The 18,621-nt window shown below is 41.9% G+C and overlaps 1 protein-coding gene across 1 annotated transcript in view; it reads right to left on the bottom strand.

Moving 5' to 3' along the window:
- slc38a11 (solute carrier family 38 member 11) overlaps nucleotides 1-18,621 on the bottom strand; it is a 21,644-nt gene extending 3,023 nt beyond the window's left edge. The window contains exons 1-12 of the mRNA XM_060039195.1: nucleotides 18,480-18,621; nucleotides 18,268-18,382; nucleotides 16,967-17,041; nucleotides 16,657-16,791; nucleotides 16,188-16,253; nucleotides 15,529-15,635; nucleotides 12,300-12,379; nucleotides 8,740-8,810; nucleotides 5,800-5,961; nucleotides 4,636-4,748; nucleotides 3,272-3,403; nucleotides 830-1,547 (exon numbers count right to left, since the gene is read on the bottom strand). Coding sequence (XP_059895178.1) covers nucleotides 1,317-1,547; nucleotides 3,272-3,403; nucleotides 4,636-4,748; nucleotides 5,800-5,961; nucleotides 8,740-8,810; nucleotides 12,300-12,379; nucleotides 15,529-15,635; nucleotides 16,188-16,253; nucleotides 16,657-16,791; nucleotides 16,967-17,041; nucleotides 18,268-18,382; nucleotides 18,480-18,491 — 1,299 coding nt within the window. The 5' untranslated portion in view covers nucleotides 18,492-18,621 and the 3' untranslated portion in view covers nucleotides 830-1,316. The remainder of the gene's footprint in view (nucleotides 1-829; nucleotides 1,548-3,271; nucleotides 3,404-4,635; nucleotides 4,749-5,799; nucleotides 5,962-8,739; nucleotides 8,811-12,299; nucleotides 12,380-15,528; nucleotides 15,636-16,187; nucleotides 16,254-16,656; nucleotides 16,792-16,966; nucleotides 17,042-18,267; nucleotides 18,383-18,479) is intronic.

Below are 18,621 nucleotides of genomic sequence, written 5' to 3'. Positions count from 1 at the left end.
TGCATTGTAGCACTTTGAGGTCATTGAGTTTATGTAAAGTGTGTTATAAATAAAATGTATTATTACTATTATTATCATGAAAAAGCCCATTCATGCCGCTCCTGCCCGTCTCCAGAGAATGTTACTTTGCCTGCAAAGTTAGGGCATCCACCTGATCTACAAGAAGGGCAAGTTCATGTACCTGGCAGACACCCTCTCCAGAGCTCCCAGCTCACAAGCACCGCACAGCTCTGTGGAAAAACTGCTGGAGCCTACCATGAGGTAGCTCAAACTGCTGGAGCCTACCATGAGGTAGCTCAAACTGCTCGAGCCTACCATGAGGTAGTTCAAACTGCTGGAGCCTACCATGAGGTAGCTCAAACTGCTGGAGCCTACCATGAGGTAGCTCAAGCTGCTGGAGCCTACCACGAGGTAGCTCACACTGCTGGAGCCTACCACGAGGTAGCTCACACTGCTGGAGCCTACCATGAGGTAGCTCCAGCAAGTCACCGCCCAACTTCAAAACAAAAGGCTCACCCTGAAGTGCTGCTATGACAAGACGAGTCACCCACTGCAGCCGCTTGCAGAGGGACAGTGGTCCGCATGCAGGCAGCCTAAGGCTACGGAACGGTGGAGGAGACGAGTAAGGAGCCACGGTCCTACATAGTTCAAGCAGATGGGAAGACCTATAGGAGAAATGGCCGTCACTCCCTGTCGCCATCACCGCAGCTCCTTGATGACCCAGACCTTGAGGGCACCAGCCCCCCGACAGTGGACAGTTCTCCCCCACCACACACTGTGCAACCACAACACCCATCCTCTCCCCAGCCCAAGTCTACAGCGCACTGACTCACCCATTGAGAATCCAGACACACAATACACCGCACAATCAGGTTGCATCTGCAGAAAGTCCCAAATACCATCAAATCCAAGCTATCCAGCGTGATTAATATTGTGACATTTGATGTACTTAAAACTTATTTTACGCTGCTCAAGACTGAAAGGAAGTGATGTAGATCATTTGGTTAAATGATTATGCAGTTGGTTCATTATGAGCCACCGGACTGTGTTACCTCATCCAATCAGAATGCCCGGTGGCCTAGTTCATTTAGCCTCTTGTCTGTATCGTGGTTCGGCTATCGAATGCTTGGATTGAATGTTGTTTGCACTCTGTGTGATCCTTGACTCATACCAACCCATACAAACTCTCTGCAGTATGAGTACAAATATTTATTACAATGACAACATCACAAGGTTCCTTCAAACGGCGATATTAGGCCCCGCCCCCTAGCCAGGCGGCGCGGTGCTGGGGGCGTTGCAGTAGGAGGCCCCGCCCCCTAGCCGGGCGGCGCGGTTCTGGAGGCGTTGCAGTACGAGGGCTCGTCCCCGTGGGTGCAGCTGTGGGAGAACAGGCCGCTGAGCACCAGGCCGCTGAGCACCAGGACGCCCCCGGCCAGCAGCAGCAAGCTGGGCAGCAGCTTCTCCGAGTGGAACCAGCGGCCCGGAGACAGCTTCAGGAAACACGCCGACGGCAGGATGAAGATCAGCGGGATGGCACTGAGGACCCCCTGCAAATACACTCCCATATGGTACACATATATACATATATATATACACACATTATATATACATACATATATACATATAGATACACACATATATACACATTACACACATATACAAACATATATACACACGTATATACACACACCTACATACACATATATATACACACAACACATATATACACATCTATATATATATACACACACATAGATATATATACACATATATACACACATATATCTACATATACTGTATCTATGCACATATATACCTATATATATGCACATATATACACATATATAAACATTTATATATATGTATATATATACACATATATACACACATACAGTATATATACACATATATATACCATACATATTAAATGATACATGAATACACATATAAATGTATTTACGATAAAGTATACACATATATATATTTATACACAATATAGTATACATATTAGGGCCCGACCGATTCATCGGCCTGCCGATTTAATCGGCCGATTATAGCCTTTTTGAAAATAATCTGCCAAAAAGACGCCGATTACAACAGATTTTTGATTTTTTTTAGCAATGTTATTGCGCTTAGTATCCTGCAGATTGCGCTCCTACTCGCCTTGCTAACAAACAACTTTAGCTGGAGTAAAAAAGAGGAGATTGAATTTTACCGTACAACATGAAAGCATGCTCGCTCAGGCAGCTGCGTGCTCACCTCACCAATGTACACAAGACGCGTTGTTTGAGCATGTTGTGCCTGTTTTTCTTTAGGTCCAAGGCCATGTTGATTTGTTATACTGTAGACTCTAACAGTGAGACCATACTGCTCAGCACGCACGTGTTAGTCACTGCTCACGAGCGCAGCACATTGGGAGTTAGTTATTTATTTTACATTTTACATTAAACTCATTTTTGACTGTAAATGTATTCTAAAACACTCAAAGGTTCTGCATTCAATTCACATATTCGTCAAAAGTGTTTAAAGTATATTTGAGGTATCAAAAACTACGTTTTATAGCCTTTTTTTTTTTTTTTTTTAATCGGCCGATTAAATCGTAATCGTAATTTTTCTCTGAAAATAATCGGCATCGGCACTCAAAAATCAATATCGGTCGGGCCCTAATACATATTAAACATACACTTATATGCACATATATACGATATAGTATATACGATACAGTAAACATATACTTCACATTCATAGACAGTAAGTGTGTGTGTGTGTGTGTGTGTGTGTGTGTGTGTGTGTGTGTGTGTGTGTGTGTGTGTGCGTGTGTGTGTCTGTGTGGTTATGTTGAGCTCCATCACCCGGCCCAGGCAGTGTGTGTGTGTGTGTGTGTGTGTGTGTGTGTGTGTGGTTACGTTGAGCTCCATCACCCGGCCCAGGCAGTGTGTGTGTGTGTGTGTGTGTGTGTGTGTGTGTGTGTGTGTGTGTGTGTGTGTGTGTGTGTGTGGTTACGTTGAGCTCCATCCTCAGGCCCAGGCAGTGTGTGTGTGTGTGTGTGTGTGTGTGTGTGTGTGTGTGTGTGTGTGTGTGTGTGTGTGTGTGTGTGTGTGTGTGTGTGTGTGTGTGTGTGTGTGCGCGTGTGCGTGTGTGTGTGTGTGGTTATGTTGAGCTCCATCACCCGGCCCAGGCAGTGTGTGTGTGTGTGTGTGTGTGTGTGTGTGTGTGTGTGTGTGTGTGTGTGTGTGTGTGTGTGTGTGTGTGTGTGTGTGTGTGTGGTTACGTTGAGCTCCATCACCCGGCCCAGGCAGTCGTAGAGCAGTGACAGGGTGCAGCTGGAGGCCACCAGCAGCAGGGTGAGAGCCACGTGCTCCAGGGAGGACAACTCTCGCTGGTAGAACACGTTGGACAGCACCTCAACAACACAGCACCATGAGTATATGTAGAATATAAGGGATGATGTGTACATAAGTACATATCGGTTAATCTATATATATCGGTTTAATGTGAACATGAGAAATCCTAATGGTCTAACCCGGCCCACGTCTGTAGTGTTGCTGACTTATTGCACAAACTATTGGGTGTGCATGAACATGTATAGATCTACAGCGGGTCATGTGACCTGCAGCTGGTCATGTGACCCAAATGCCTCGTCATCTAATTAGTGACGCGCATGAATGGATGAACGAGATTCCCACTGTTATTTTATTTGCTTTTAGTTTTCTTGGTTGTTATTTAGAAAAACTTCCTGTAAATATTTTTTTCTGAGATTTACGTCATGTGACCAACAGCTGGGCTGTTTCCCAAAGTGAAGGAAGCGACCGCTGACAAGCACTGTTCCAATGTTGAACAATGAGCAATGTTGAGAACACTCGGAAATTCGTGCCCTTTCGCGTCCTTTATTTTTGAGAATTCCGAGATTTTTCAAGGATGCATTAATGGATCTTCAACAAGCCAAAATAACCACAGTCCTTGGCGTTCACACCCTACGCATGGTATTTACATATTGCGTCTGGAAAGCAATAGTCCTACATATTGCTTTACACAATTGACGTTTTTGAACGTTTTCAGAAATATTTTGTGCCGTAGGCCTATTGCTTTTTATAGATTAATCATGTAAATGAAAAAAAATTAACCTGTGCGATTTTTTTCAAACGTTTTTGCAACGTAATGATAGGCTATATATTGCATAGATTGATTTGTTTTAATATGTAGGTAACCACATAAGTAGCTGGTGTTTAAACAAACTACTGTCACCAATAACAATTTCAACAATTAAAATATTAAAATATTTACCACTGGAGCAGTATTAAAAAGTGGAAGCGGAAGCGCTTCCACACTAGCAAGTCGTTCCAAACTCTGAACGCTACAAACTCTAGCTAGCCCTCGTCATGTAATCTACAGCTGGTCATGTGACCCTCCTGATCTACAGCTGGTCATGTGACCCTCCTGATCTACAGCTGGACATGTGACCTCCTGATCTACAGCTGGTAATTTTACCCTCCTGATCTACAGCTGGTCATGTGACCCTCCTGATCTACAGCTGGTCATGTGACCCTCCTGATCTACAGCTGGTCAAGTGACCCTCCTGATCTACAGCTGGACATGTGACCCTCCTGATCTACAGCTGGTCATGTGACCCCTCACCTCTCGTGTGACGAAGCACTCCAGAGGGAAGGTGGTCATGATGCTGAGGCCAAAGCAGAAGCGGCCAAAGGTCACGAGGTCATCCTCTCTGCAGTAGTTCTCAAAGATATCCCCTGAAGAGAGACCCATCCAAAAATGGGAAATGTATGCATAAAAATAACAATAATGATATCATGTAATAATTAAAATAATACGCTATATTTATAAAGTGCCATTTAAAATGTGCATGGCAAAGTAATTTTCATGATAACAACTGACAGTTATACAGTCACATGTAGTTCTATATATATTATATTTATGCAGATAGTAAAGCAATAACATGCAGTTATATATATGTATGCATAGTTGCAGTACATGTATATAAATATATAACATGTTTGATATAGTAAAACAGTAACATGTATTTATATATATATATATATATATATATATATATATATATATATATATATATATATATATATATATATATATATATATATATATATATATGTGTGTGTGTATATATATAAGTATTCATATAGTAAAACAGTAACATGTAGTAATATGTGTAATATATGTATTCAAATAATATTAGCGGTCTAATAAGTGGGATTATGTCATAACAAAACAAACCCTTCAGGATGAAGATGTATATATATATATATGTGTGTGTTTTATATGCATACAAATATATATATGTGTATACAAAAATGATATTTGCAATGATATATGTATATATATATATATAAATATATATATATATATACATCTGAAGGATGTGTAGCTACCTTTGTTTGTGTCATCTGAAGGTTGTGTACCTTGTGTGTGTCATCTGAAGGTTGTGTACCAGTGTGTGTCCGGTGAAGTTGTGTGTCCGGTGAAGGTTGTGTACCTTGTGTGTGTCCGGTGAAGGTTGTGTACCTTGTGTGTGTCCGGTGAAGGTTGTGTACCTTGTGTGTGTGTCCGGTGAAGGTTGTGTACCTTGTGTGTGTCCGGTGAAGGTTGTGTACCTTGTGTGTGTCCGGTGAAGGTTGTGTACCTTGTGTGTTTCCGGTGAAGGTTGTGTACCTTGTGTGTGTCCGGTGAAGGTTGTGTACCTTGTGTGTGTCCGGTGAAGGTTGTGTACCTTGTGTGTGTCCGGTGAAGGTTGTGTACCTTGTGTGTCCGGTGAAGGTTGTGTACCTTGTGTGTGTCCGGTGAAGGTTGTGTAGCCGGCCACAGCGAAGGCGGCGCTGGCCGCGGCGGCGGTCCCCACGGAGACGTGGGTGACCCTGAGCCAGGCGCTCAGCGTGGGGCGCTGCAGGGAGTGGTACATCAGGAAGCTGTTGTGGTGGCAGATGAAGGCTGAGACACACGCACTGTTAGCATGGGGCTAACGCTACCATCAATGCTATGTCTTCAGTATAACCCCTACCTGCTCCTTAATGACCTGTCTCTGTACTGTCTAACCCCTACCTGCTCCTTAATGACCTGTCTGTACTGTCTAACCCCTACCTGCTCCTTAATGACCTGTCTCTGTACTGTCTAACCCCTACCTGCTCCTTAATGACCTGTCTGTACTGTCTAACCCCTACCTGCTCCTTAGTGACCGTCTCTGTACTGTCCAACCCCTACCTGCTCCTTAATGACCTGTCTGTACTGTCTAACCCCTAACAGCTCCTTGGTGACCTGTCTGTACTGTGTAACCCCTACCTGCTCTTTAATGACCTGTCTCTGTACTGTGTAACCCCTACCTGCTCCTTAATGACCTGTCTCTGTACTGTGTAACCCCTACCAGCTCCTTGGTGACCTGTCTGTACTGTGTAACCCCTAACAGCTCCTTGGTGACCTGTCTGTACTGTGTAAACCCTACCAGCTCCTTGGTGACCTGTCTGTACTGTGTAACCCCTTTCTGCATTCATTACATGTTGTATCCACTGGATAAGGGCCTACTCCACTACTCTCTACTCACTAATATTACTATTTCTCTCTACTACTCTCTATTCTCTACTACTCTCTCGTCACTAATACTACTACTACTACTCTCTACTCAGTCCTACTACTACTCTCTACTCTCTGCTAATCTGAATTCCTCGTTAGTCATGAGTCAAACATGTGCTGCTCAGACAGTGCTTTGGTTCCTAGTCGTCTGAAGTACAACAGGAAAGGCTGAGAGTGGTTCCTAAGTGCTCGGAGAGCGCCCCTGCTCAGCCTGGAACACTGAAGTGTTCAGGGAGAGAGCAGGGAGCTGAGAACATCATGTGGACTCACTATCCCTCAAACACTGATACCAATCATAACAACAGGAAGCAATTCAGGAAGCACAACTTCCATTATATAACTTATTAGCAGGGACGGCTGGTATAAATGGGCTAACAGGGCTAAGCCCTCCCTACCTTTTACAGTAAAAATGAAAAAATATTATTAAAAACCTTAGAACATATTGTTTAAAAATTTGGTAGAACCTAAAGCAGCAACAGCAACAAAAAGTGTCAGAAAAACCCAGGATATATGACATATCTTCGGTTTTTTCCTGTGAATGGGCTAAATGTATTCAGCCCAAGCGGAGTAGCGTAAGCTTCCATTCAATTTTGATTGACAGGTATCGTGACACGCCCCCTTCATATGCTTCCCATTTGGGCTAAAGTCATTCAGCCCAAGCACAGTAGCGTAAGCGGCCATTTTATTGTGATTGACAGGTGTCGTGAGACGCCCCCATTTGGGCTAATTTCATTTAGCCCAAGCGCAGTAGCGTAAGCTTCCATTGTCGTTTGATTGACAGGTGCCCTGACACGCCCCCTTCATATGCTTCCCATTTGGGCTAAATTAGTTTAGCCCAAAGGCTGACCTAGCACAGTAGCTACAGTACAGTGACCTTCGACCAATCACAGCACAGTAGCGCAAGTGCAGTATCGGGGGCGTTGGCATGAAAATGAACAAAGTGGATTATTTACTTTCTAATCGATTTTCTTTAATGTCTTTGGAGGAAAAATTGGAAGTGAAGAGATTGGGGAAACATCAACCAAACGATGTACAGATTTACTGTCAGGAGTGCAGTCAGAATATGTCCGGTAATAGTGCATTTGTAAGCGGGTCAACAACGTTTCGTATCGAAACATTAAAAAAAGCTGTCTAAATTAACCCAACATGACGTGACAAATGTGTAGAGAAAGTGGCCCCTCTCCCAGCTGCATTTCAGCGACATGCAGTAACAATAAGGTTCTCTAAGGAATCGGAAATGATCTTATTTAATGTTGCATACAACATTGCCAAAGAGGAGTTGCCATTCACCAAATTTAAATCCGAAATTATTCTCATGAAGAAAAATGGATTAAACGTCAACCCGACGTATAGCAATGAGATGGCATGAGCACAATTCATTGCAGTAATAGGCGACACCTTAAAGCAAAAGACAGCTGCGGACGTCGGAAACGCCACATAGGCCTACATGTCCTTCATGATTGACGGTGACACAGACGTCTCTACCAAAGAGTGTGTGATCGTCTACAGTGGCATTTTGTGCAAAGGGAGACCGGTCAACATTTTAATTGTGTAATACTTTATAAGCACAAAAAAAGTTTTATTTTGCTTAATGGTTTAGTTCGAAATGTTCAATTTCAGCTCAGTGAAGCACTTTAAACACCATATTTTTATTTTTATTTATAATTGTGCTTCAAATAAAGACACGCCTTTCTCTACACCTTATTCTTGTTTAAAAATCATTCACATTATATGAAAGTTATGAACAGAGATATAAAGGTGACCTCATGGCGTCTGGAGCCCTGTGAAGTATTGATAAATGTAATGCATTCGTTAGCCCACCGACCCAAAATCACTACCAGCCGTCACTGCTTATTAGCATCTCATTATATTAGTGCTATCGTGGCTAATAACTAATAACATATTATTACATTAGTGCTATCTTGACTAATAACTAATCTAATCTAATTAGTGCTATCTTTAGTAATAACTAATAACATCTTATTACATTAGAACTATCTTTAGTAATAACTAATAACATCTTATTACATTAGTACCATCTTTAGTAATAACTAATAACATCTTATTACATTAGTACTATCTTTAGTTATAACGAATGATAACTTATGACATAACTATCATCAATAATAACTCGCAACTTACCGAAGGACAAGACGCCAACGGCCTGAATGGCATTCAACTTAGCAAACACCCAAGCATCTTCTGTAGGGGGTCTAGAGAGAGAGAGAGACACAGAGAGAGAGAGCGAGAGAGCGAGAGAGCGAGAGCGAGAGAGAGACAGACAGACAGACAGACAGACAGACAGACAGACAGACAGACAGACAGACAGACAGACAGACAGACAGACAGACAGAGAGAGAGAGAGAGAGAGAGAGAGAGAGAGAGACAAAGAGAGTGACAGAGAGAGAGACAAAGAGAGTGACAGAGAGAGAGAGAGAGAGAGAGAGAGAGAGAGAGAGAGAGAGAGAGAGAGAGAGAGAGAGAAAGAGAGTGACAGAGAGAGAGAGTGACAGAGAGAGAGAGAGTCAGAGAGCTCAGTGCACGCTACATGTTCCTGAACCAGAACTAAACTACTGGACCATCAAACACAAGACACCATGGAACACAAAGCTTTCACTATTTCATCCTGGAATATACAAGGCCTGAGGTCGACTGCCTTCGGTCTGATAAGCAGAAATCTAGACTTCATCAAGGAAATCCGTCATCCTCCCAGAGACCTGGTGTAGAGGAGATGGACCCACTGGCTGCCCTCTAAACTACAGAGAGCTGGTGGTACCATCCACCAAACTACCAGGGGTGAAACAAGGAAGAGAATCGGGAGGTATTTTAATTTGGTACAAATCCAAACTCACCAACTCTGTTAAATTAATCAAAACAGGGCAATTCTACATCTGGTTAGAGATAGACAAGGGACTTACCGCATCAGCAGAAAACATCCTCCTGTTTGCAACATATATCCCACCACTAGAGTCCCCATACTACAACAAGGAGAGCTCCTCTGTACTAGAGGAGGAGATCAACCACTTCCAGGCCCAGGTCATATTCTAATGTGTGGTGACCTCAACGCCAGGACGGGACAGGGGCCTGACACCATCAGCACACTGGGAGATAAACACCTACCAGGAGACGGGACCATCGCCTCCCCAAAGTGTCCTGCCAGACGTAACTACGACAAAACTACAAACAAACATGGACTACAACTATTCCAGCTGTGCCGCACCCAGGGACTGTACATCGTCAACGGTAGATCCCGCGGAGACCCCTATGGAAGATACACCTACCGCTCATATCTCGGCAGTAGTACTGTAGATTATTTGATCACAGACCTTAGCCCTGGGTCTCTCAGAGCTTTCACAGTCAGCCCCTTAACACCACCATCAGACCACAGCACAATCACAGCCTACCTACAGAGACCAACACCTAACCAAGAGGCCCTAAAACCAAACAAACTACACACTATTAACAAATGCCATAGATGGAAGGAGATATCTGTCTCCATTATTATGAGACCTTAAAACAATACAGAAACACAATAAGAAAAAAAAGGGACAAACATGCTAGGAACCAGCAAAACCAAATTGAGGAATCCATAGACTCAAACCATTTCTGGGAAAATTGGAACAAAATTAACATTCTAAAAGGTTATCATAACATATTAAAGGTTATCAGAGCCCACTAGACTCTCCAATCACATTAAAAGAACTACAGGACAAGAAAAGTTATTTCAAACGAAAAAAGGCATGTGGTGTTGATGGTATTATAAACGAAATGATTAAATATACAGATCTCAAATTCCAATTGGCAATTCTAAAACAGCTTAACACTGTCCTTAGCTCCGGGATCTTCCCCAATATTTGGAACCAAGGACTGATTCGCCCAATCAACAAAAGTGGAGATAAATTTGACCCTAATAACTACAGAGGGGTCTGTGTCAACAGCAACCTCGGTACTATTCTATTTATGATTATAAATAGCAGACTCCTTAACTTCCTGACTGACAATAATGCCATAAGCAAAAGCCAGATCGGCTTCTTACCAAATTATCGTACAACAGACCATATATTCACATTAAGCACCCTAATTGACCACCAAATAAACCAAAAACAAAAGCAAACTATTCTCCAGTTTTGTAGACTTTGAAAAAGCCTTTGACTCAATTTGGCATGATGGTCTGTTGTTTAAATTAATAGAAAGTGGTGTTGGAGGAAAAACTTACGACATCATAAAGTCCATGTACACAAACAACAAATGTGCAGTTAAGATAGGAAAGGGACACACAGACTTCTTCCAACAAAGCCGGGGTGTGAGACAGGGATGCAGCTTGAGTCCAACCCTGTTCAACATATACATTAACCAACTAGCAAGGACATTAGAACAGTCTGCAGCCCCCGGCATAACACTGATAGACACCGAAATCAAATGTCTGCTGTTTACAGATGACCTGGTGCTGCTGTCCCCAACCAAAGAAGGCCTACAGCAGCACCTAGATCTTCTGCACAGCTTCTCTCAAACCTGGGCCCTAACTGTGAACCTTAGTAAAACCAAAATAATGATATTTGAAAAAAGACCCAGACACTCCAGATGCTCACAAACTGCCATACCTGTTGGGAGAAATACAACAATGTGCGAACGCAGCAGCAAGATTTGTCACCTGTTGTGATGAGAGGAGGATCTCAAACTCCCCATAGACTCATCCCCCTGGACTCACTCTGCACACAATAATAGCAAAGGCCGTTCAGCAAAGTCAAAACTTTTCTCGGTGGTGGAACGAGCTCCCTGCCGTTCTCAGGACCGCAGAGTCGCTCACTATCTTCCGAAAAAGACTGAAGACTCACCTGTTCAGAGTCCACCTCGACTCTGCATAGCCACCCTCCCCCTTCTGGCCACCATTGTACACTGTATTGTATTGTGTTGTATTGTATTATAGTACTTAACTGTGTAGCAACTGCAGTAGCTGCAATCATTGCTGTAACACTGGGAATTGGTTAGCCTAGCGATTGTTGTACTTCCACTTGGTTCTATGAACATCCTTTCTGTACCGACAGCGATATATTGTTACAATTTTATGACAAATGTACTTATTGTAAGTCGCTTTGGATAAAAGCGTCTGCTAAATGCCCTAAATGTAACTGGAGAGAGAGAGAGAGAGAGAGAGAGAGAGAGAGACAGTGACTGTGACAGAGACAGAGACAGACAGAGAGAGAGACAGTGACTGTGCCAGAGACAGAGACAGACAGAGAGAGAGAGAGACAGTGACTGTGACAGAGACAGACAGAGAGACGGAGACAGTGATTGTGACAGAGACAGAGACAGACAGAGAGAGAGAGACAGTGACTGTGACAGAGACAGAGACAGACAGAGAGAGAGAGAGACAGTGACTGTGACAGAGACAGACAGAGAGACAGAGAGAGAGAGAGAGAGAGAGGGAGAGAGAGAGAGAGAGACAGTGACTGTGACAGAGACAGACAGAGAGACAGAGAGAGAGAGAGAGAGAGAGAGAGAGAGAGAGAGAGACAGTGACTGTGCCAGAGACAGAGACAGACAGAGAGAGAGAGACAGTGATTGTGACAGAGACAGACAGAGAGAGAGACAGTGACTGTGCCAGAGACAGAGACGGTACTAGTCAACATAGCGGCCCACTAAAGGCCTCCTCGAGGTTCCTCTGCAGGGTTTTGTGCGTTCAGAGAGACGGGTGTCAGTACATCAGAGGGCCCAGGGTGGCGGCCCGCACCGCCACTACCAGCAGAATGGCCAGGGTCAGCACCATGGAGAGGAGGGACACCTGCACACACACACACACACACACACACACACACACACACACACACACACACACACACACACACACACACACACACACACACACACACACACACACACACACACACACACACACACGGATCACGGCTCCAATCCCAGAGAACCAAACAGACGGAGGTCTGACTCCAAACCAACCCTCTGGTGGAACCCGCCCACTCAGGTTGTGGACACATCTACACACAAGATATCGATACATTATGCATACTGATCATTTAGAAATATGTTTATATATTCATATGTAAATTATTGGTAGATTATATAGATTGATATTTTATAGATGTTTATATGTGATGTATATGTTTTTATTTATATACTAAGATATTGATGTATTATACATATTTATATTTACATAAAAGTTTTGGGGATGACCTACCATCTCAGATATAAAATATAATATTCATTATTATTCTACTTCATTTAAGAATGCTCGATTCTGATTGGCTGGGAGGGGTGCATTAATCCGGCATATTGCCCGCTGACTTGTCGGTTCTACTTGCTGCTGACTGAGCACAGTAGATCAATACGCCGCTTGTATCGTTTTCTATCACATACATTTCAAACATGAGGTCCATTGTAGCAATAAACCTTGTTTAAAAAAGTTAAACAAGTTTTAAAAGCATGTTTGATCGATCGTCATTAAAGCTGATACAAATGTAGCAACTACATTATTAAACTAGTGATCAAATGCAGCCTTGTGTGGTTGCTATAGAAACGAGTTACCTACAGCTGAGCTAACGTTATTCACCGTAGTTCTCATGGGAACTACTTTTGGAGGGAGATGAACTTAAACAGAGTATACATTTAATAAGCATGCAATACGAATAAGAAAAAAGCTAATTATTTAAGTATTTGAATTGTTTTATTATGTTGGCCGGCGAGAAGTAGAATAAACGGAATAGGCTCGTGGAAGGTAAGCCGTCCACGAGCCGGGCATATCAAACTGTTTATTGCCCTGCCTTGAGGTGATTATTCCTTACATCATTTGGGCTGTTAAAATTTGCTGATATCTTTTATTCTTTTTTTTTTTACTGTGATTTTGAAACGTTTTTCCCAGAGAATGTCAACATTCGAATCAGAATTCATTTTAGTTTTTCGTTCCAATTACTTTCCATTCTATTACACCTGCAGTAAGCGATGGACCGATATCAATCCCAGATCCGTGTCAAGATCACTTGGTCTAGTTTTAGCTTCTTAATTCCATTTGATATGAATGATAATCTGTCATTCCATTTGATAATCTCATTTAACCCACCATTAATCTAACGTGATTAATGGTGAGTTAACTCACTAATATTATGCAATTAATCGCGATTAAAAATGTACATCGTTTGACAGCCCTACATAATATATATATATATATATATATATATATATATATATATATATATATATATATATATATATATATATATATATATATATATATATATATATATATATATATATATTAGGTAGACCTACCTTCTCAGTTATATAAGATATTATGTTATAATATTAATATAACAGTTCTATAAGATTGGTATGTTATAATATCAATGTGAAAGTTATGGTATAATATTTATATAACAGTTATGTTATAATATTCATATCAAAGTTCTGTTATGATATTCATGTTCACATAAGTTATTTTACGATATTCATATTAATATAACAGTTATGTTAATATAAGTTGTGTTATAGTATTCATAACAGTTATGTTATAATGTCTACTTAACAGTTATGTTATGATATTCATATTAATATAAGTTATGTTATGATATTAATATAGCAGTTATGTTATAGTATTCATATAACAGTTATGATATTCATATGAATATAACAGTTGTGTTTTAGTGTTCATATAACAGTTATGTTATGATATTCATTTAACAGTTATGCTATAATATTCATATTAATATAACATTTATGTTATAGTATTAATATAACAGTTATGAGATTCATATTAATAAAACAGTTTTGTAATGATATTCACATTAATATAACAGTTATGTTATAGCATTAAAATAACAATTATGTTATGATATTCATAAATATAACAGTTATATTATGATATTAATTTAACCGTTATGTTAGGATGTTCATATTAATATAAAAGTTATGTTATAATATGAATATAACAGTTATGTTATAGTATTCATATAACAGTTATGTTATAATATACATATAACAGTTATGCAATGATATTCATATTAATATAAGTTATGTTATAATATTAATATTCATATGACAGTTATTTTATGATATTCATATTGATATAGCAGTTATGTTATAATATAATATAACAGTCATGTTATCGTATTCATATAACAGTTATGTTATGGTATTCATATGAATATAACATTTATGTTAATAGTATTAATATAACAGTTATGATATGATATTCACATTGATATAACAGTTATGTTATAGTATTTATATAACAGTTATGATATTCATATTCATATAACAGTTATGTTATAGTATTCATATAACAGTAATGTTGTAGTATTCATATAACAGTAATGTTATAGAATTTATATAACAGTTATGTTATGATTTTCATATGAATATAACAGATATATTATGGTATTAATATAACAGTTATGTTATGATATTCATATTAATATAACAGTTACATTATGATATTAATATAACAGCTATGTTATGATATTCATATAAAGGTTATATTATGATATTAATATAACAGTTATGTTATGATACTCAGATTAATATAAGTTATCTTATGATATTCATATTAATATAACAGATATAACCGTTATGTTATGATATTAATTATAACAGTTATGTTATGATATTAATGTAAACGTTATGTTATGATATTCATATTAATGTAACCGTTATGTTATGATATTCATATTAATGTAACCGTTATGTTATGATATTAACATAAACGTTATGTTATGATATTAATGTAACAGTTATGTTATGATATCAATGTAACTGTTATGTTATGATATTCATATTAATGTTACCGTTATGTTATGATATTAACATAACCGTTATGTTATGATATTAATATAACCGTTATGTTATGATATCAATGTAACTGTTATGTTATGATATTCATATTAATGTAACCGTTATGTTATGATATGCATGTTAATAACACACCTTCCCGAGCTGTCCGATGTGGCGAGGCAGGGAGAGGGGGAGGGTCACCAGGACGGTTGCCATGGAGATCACGACGCTGCGTTCTGCCAGCATGTGGTCCGGACCGACTAACCCCGGGGAACAGGAGGTCAGAGGTCAGGGTTTAGTCTCAGGGGTCGGAGGTCAGGGAGAGAGGCTCAAGGGGTCAGGGATAAGAGGGGTCAGGGGTCAGAGGTCAGAGAGAGAGGGTCAGAGGTCAGGGAGAGAGGCACAGGGGGGTCAGGAAGGGAGGGTCAGGGGGGTCAAAGGTCAGGGATAGAGGCTCAGGGGGGTCAGAGGTCAGGGATAGAGTCTCAGGGGGGTCAAAGGTCAGGGATAGAGGCTCATAGGGGTCAGAGGTCAGGGATAGAGGCTCAGGGGGGTCAGAGGTCAGGAATAGAGGCTCAGGGGGGTCAGAGGTCAGGAATAGAGGCTCAGGGGGGTCAGAGGTCAGGAATAGAGGCTCAGGGGCGTCAGAGGTCAGGGACAGAGGCTCAGGGGGGTCAGAGGTCAGGGATAGAGGCTCAGGGGGGTCAGAGGTCAGGGATAGAGGCTCAGGGGGGTCAGAGGTCAGGGATAGGGGGTGTTATCATCCTTACTCATTTAGGTTTCTACGCGTCTATCCCCCTCCCCCACCTCACCTCCAGGGATCCTCTGGAACACTTTGGTCAGCGTGTCACCCACCGTCATGTTGTAGCTCACCATCGCTAGGGGCAACCAACAGCATACTGTAAGAGCTAAGGTACGCAACAGGAAGTAGCACTCTCTGCACTGGTTAAGGTTAGGGCTAGGCTAGTTTAGGCTTTAGTAATACAATGAAAAAGATATATGTTACAAATAAATGGGTGAAGAAATGGTAACATGTTGAAAGACTTACTTATGAATGGGTGAATTAAGGGTTGAAGCATGGTGAACGACTTATGAATGGATGAAGGAAGGGTAACATGCTGAATGCTTAAATATGAATGGGTTAATGAGGAGTAACATGGAAAATGACTTATGAACAGGAGAAGGAAGAGTGACATGGTGAATCCTTACTTATGAAGTGGCGAAGGTGACATTGTGAATCCGTACCTATGAAGGGGTGAAGGTGAGATGGTGAATCCTTACCTATGAAGGGGTAGAGGAACTGCAGCAGGGATACCAGAAGGAACCCGGGGCGGCCGAAGGCGCTGCGGACCAGCGCCTGGTAGCTGCTGGTGGCCGACATGTTGCCCCCCTTTATCAGGAGGATGATGGAGTAGTCTGCTGGGAGGCACACGCGTTACACAAACACACACACACACACACACACACACACACACAGACACACACACACATACAGACACACACACACACACACACACACACACACACACACACACACACACACACACACACATACACACACACACACACACACACACGCGGCTGTACCCACCTGTGATGACAGCAACACCCACCAGCAGCAGCAGGCCCAGCGGCAGACCAGCCTGGTTCATGGCATAGGGCAGACCTGGAACACAACAGACCTGGGACACTACAAACCTGGAACACTACAGACCTGGGACACTACAGACCTGGAACACAACAGACCTGGGACACTACAGACCTGGAACACAACAGATCTGGAACACAAAAAACCTGGAACACTACAGACCTCGAACACTAAAGACCTGGAACACTACAAACCTGGAACACTGAAGTCCTGGAACACTACAAACTTGGAACACTGAAGACTTGGAACAGACCTGGAACACTACAGACCTGGAACACAACAGACCTGGAACACTACAGACCTGGAACACTACAGACCTGGAACACTACAAACCTGGAACACAACAGACCTGGAACACTACAAACCTGGAACACAACAGACTTGGAACACAACAGACCTGGAACACTACAGACCTGGAACACTACAAACCTGGAACACAACAGACCTGGAACACAACAGACCTGGAACACTACAGACCTGGAACACTACAGACCTGGAACCCAACAGACCTGGAACACAACAGATCTGGAACACTACAGACCTGGAACACATCAGACCTGGAACACAACAGACCTGGAACACTGAAAAACCTGAGCCTCATGGAGACACACTGTCTGTAATAACACAACAGTGTTGGCATTTATGTCAATATACGTATAACTTCCAATAACCCAGTGAATCTTTCATTTGAGTTTTGGGGGAGTGTGTGTGTGTGTGTGTGTGTGTGTGTGTGTGTGTGTGTGTGTGTGTGTGTGTGTGTGTGTGTGTGTGTGTGTGTGTGTGTGTGTGTGTGTGTGTGTGTGCGTGTGTGTGTGTGTCTGAGGGTGTGTGTGTGTGTGTGTGTGTGTGTGTGTGTGTGTGTGTGTGTGTGTGTCTGAGTGTGTGTGTGTGTGTGGGGGGGGGGGGGGGGGGGGGGAGTCATATGACGGGAGGCTAAACTGCCCCAGGGGGGAAGGGGATTAAAGTTTCTGTTAATTCAAAACAAAAGTACGCTAAGAACCGCCGCTTCTCAGCGCCCTGTGCATGAATCGAGGTCAGAACAGAACATAGCCTTCTTTATGTATCGCAGACCAGCTGTCTGCAGGCCAAGGAAAATACCTAATTTTGTACAATACTTTGTCTTGGAAACGAATACGCTTTGTATCAGAGTTGATTATTAACTTTCTGTGACGTGCCTACACATACATTTCATGACAACTGTTGATGTCATGAAATAATTGATTATAACGTTTGTTCTGACTTACCGATGATTCCCGAGCCTATGATGGAGTTAATGAAGTTAAAGGACACCGAGACGAGGGAAGCTCTGCCTCCTCCGAGCTCAGCGCAGACCAGAGTCCTCCCGTCGCCATGGCCCGGCTGAGAGGGAGAGCAGTTCATTCCTGATCTGATCGTTATATTGAAACATTATCAAGCTCAATCCGTTCACCAACGACATGTAAGACAAGCGGCCTACCTGTTGATCCATTGGTATCTCCTCGACTTCAGACCAGGACCCCTTCTGGTTCAGACCGGGAACCCCGCTGACAGCAGAGACAGTTTACAGAAGACCACACGATGTCAATCCAACCAAGGATGTCTACTAAGGATTCAGCCTC

Source organism: Gadus macrocephalus, chromosome 20 (genome assembly GCF_031168955.1).
Source record: "Gadus macrocephalus chromosome 20, ASM3116895v1".
NCBI classification, from domain to species: Eukaryota; Metazoa; Chordata; class Actinopteri; order Gadiformes; family Gadidae; genus Gadus; species Gadus macrocephalus.
The sequence above is the reverse complement of the archived record's forward strand: the minus strand, read 5'-3'. Positions and strand labels throughout refer to the sequence as shown.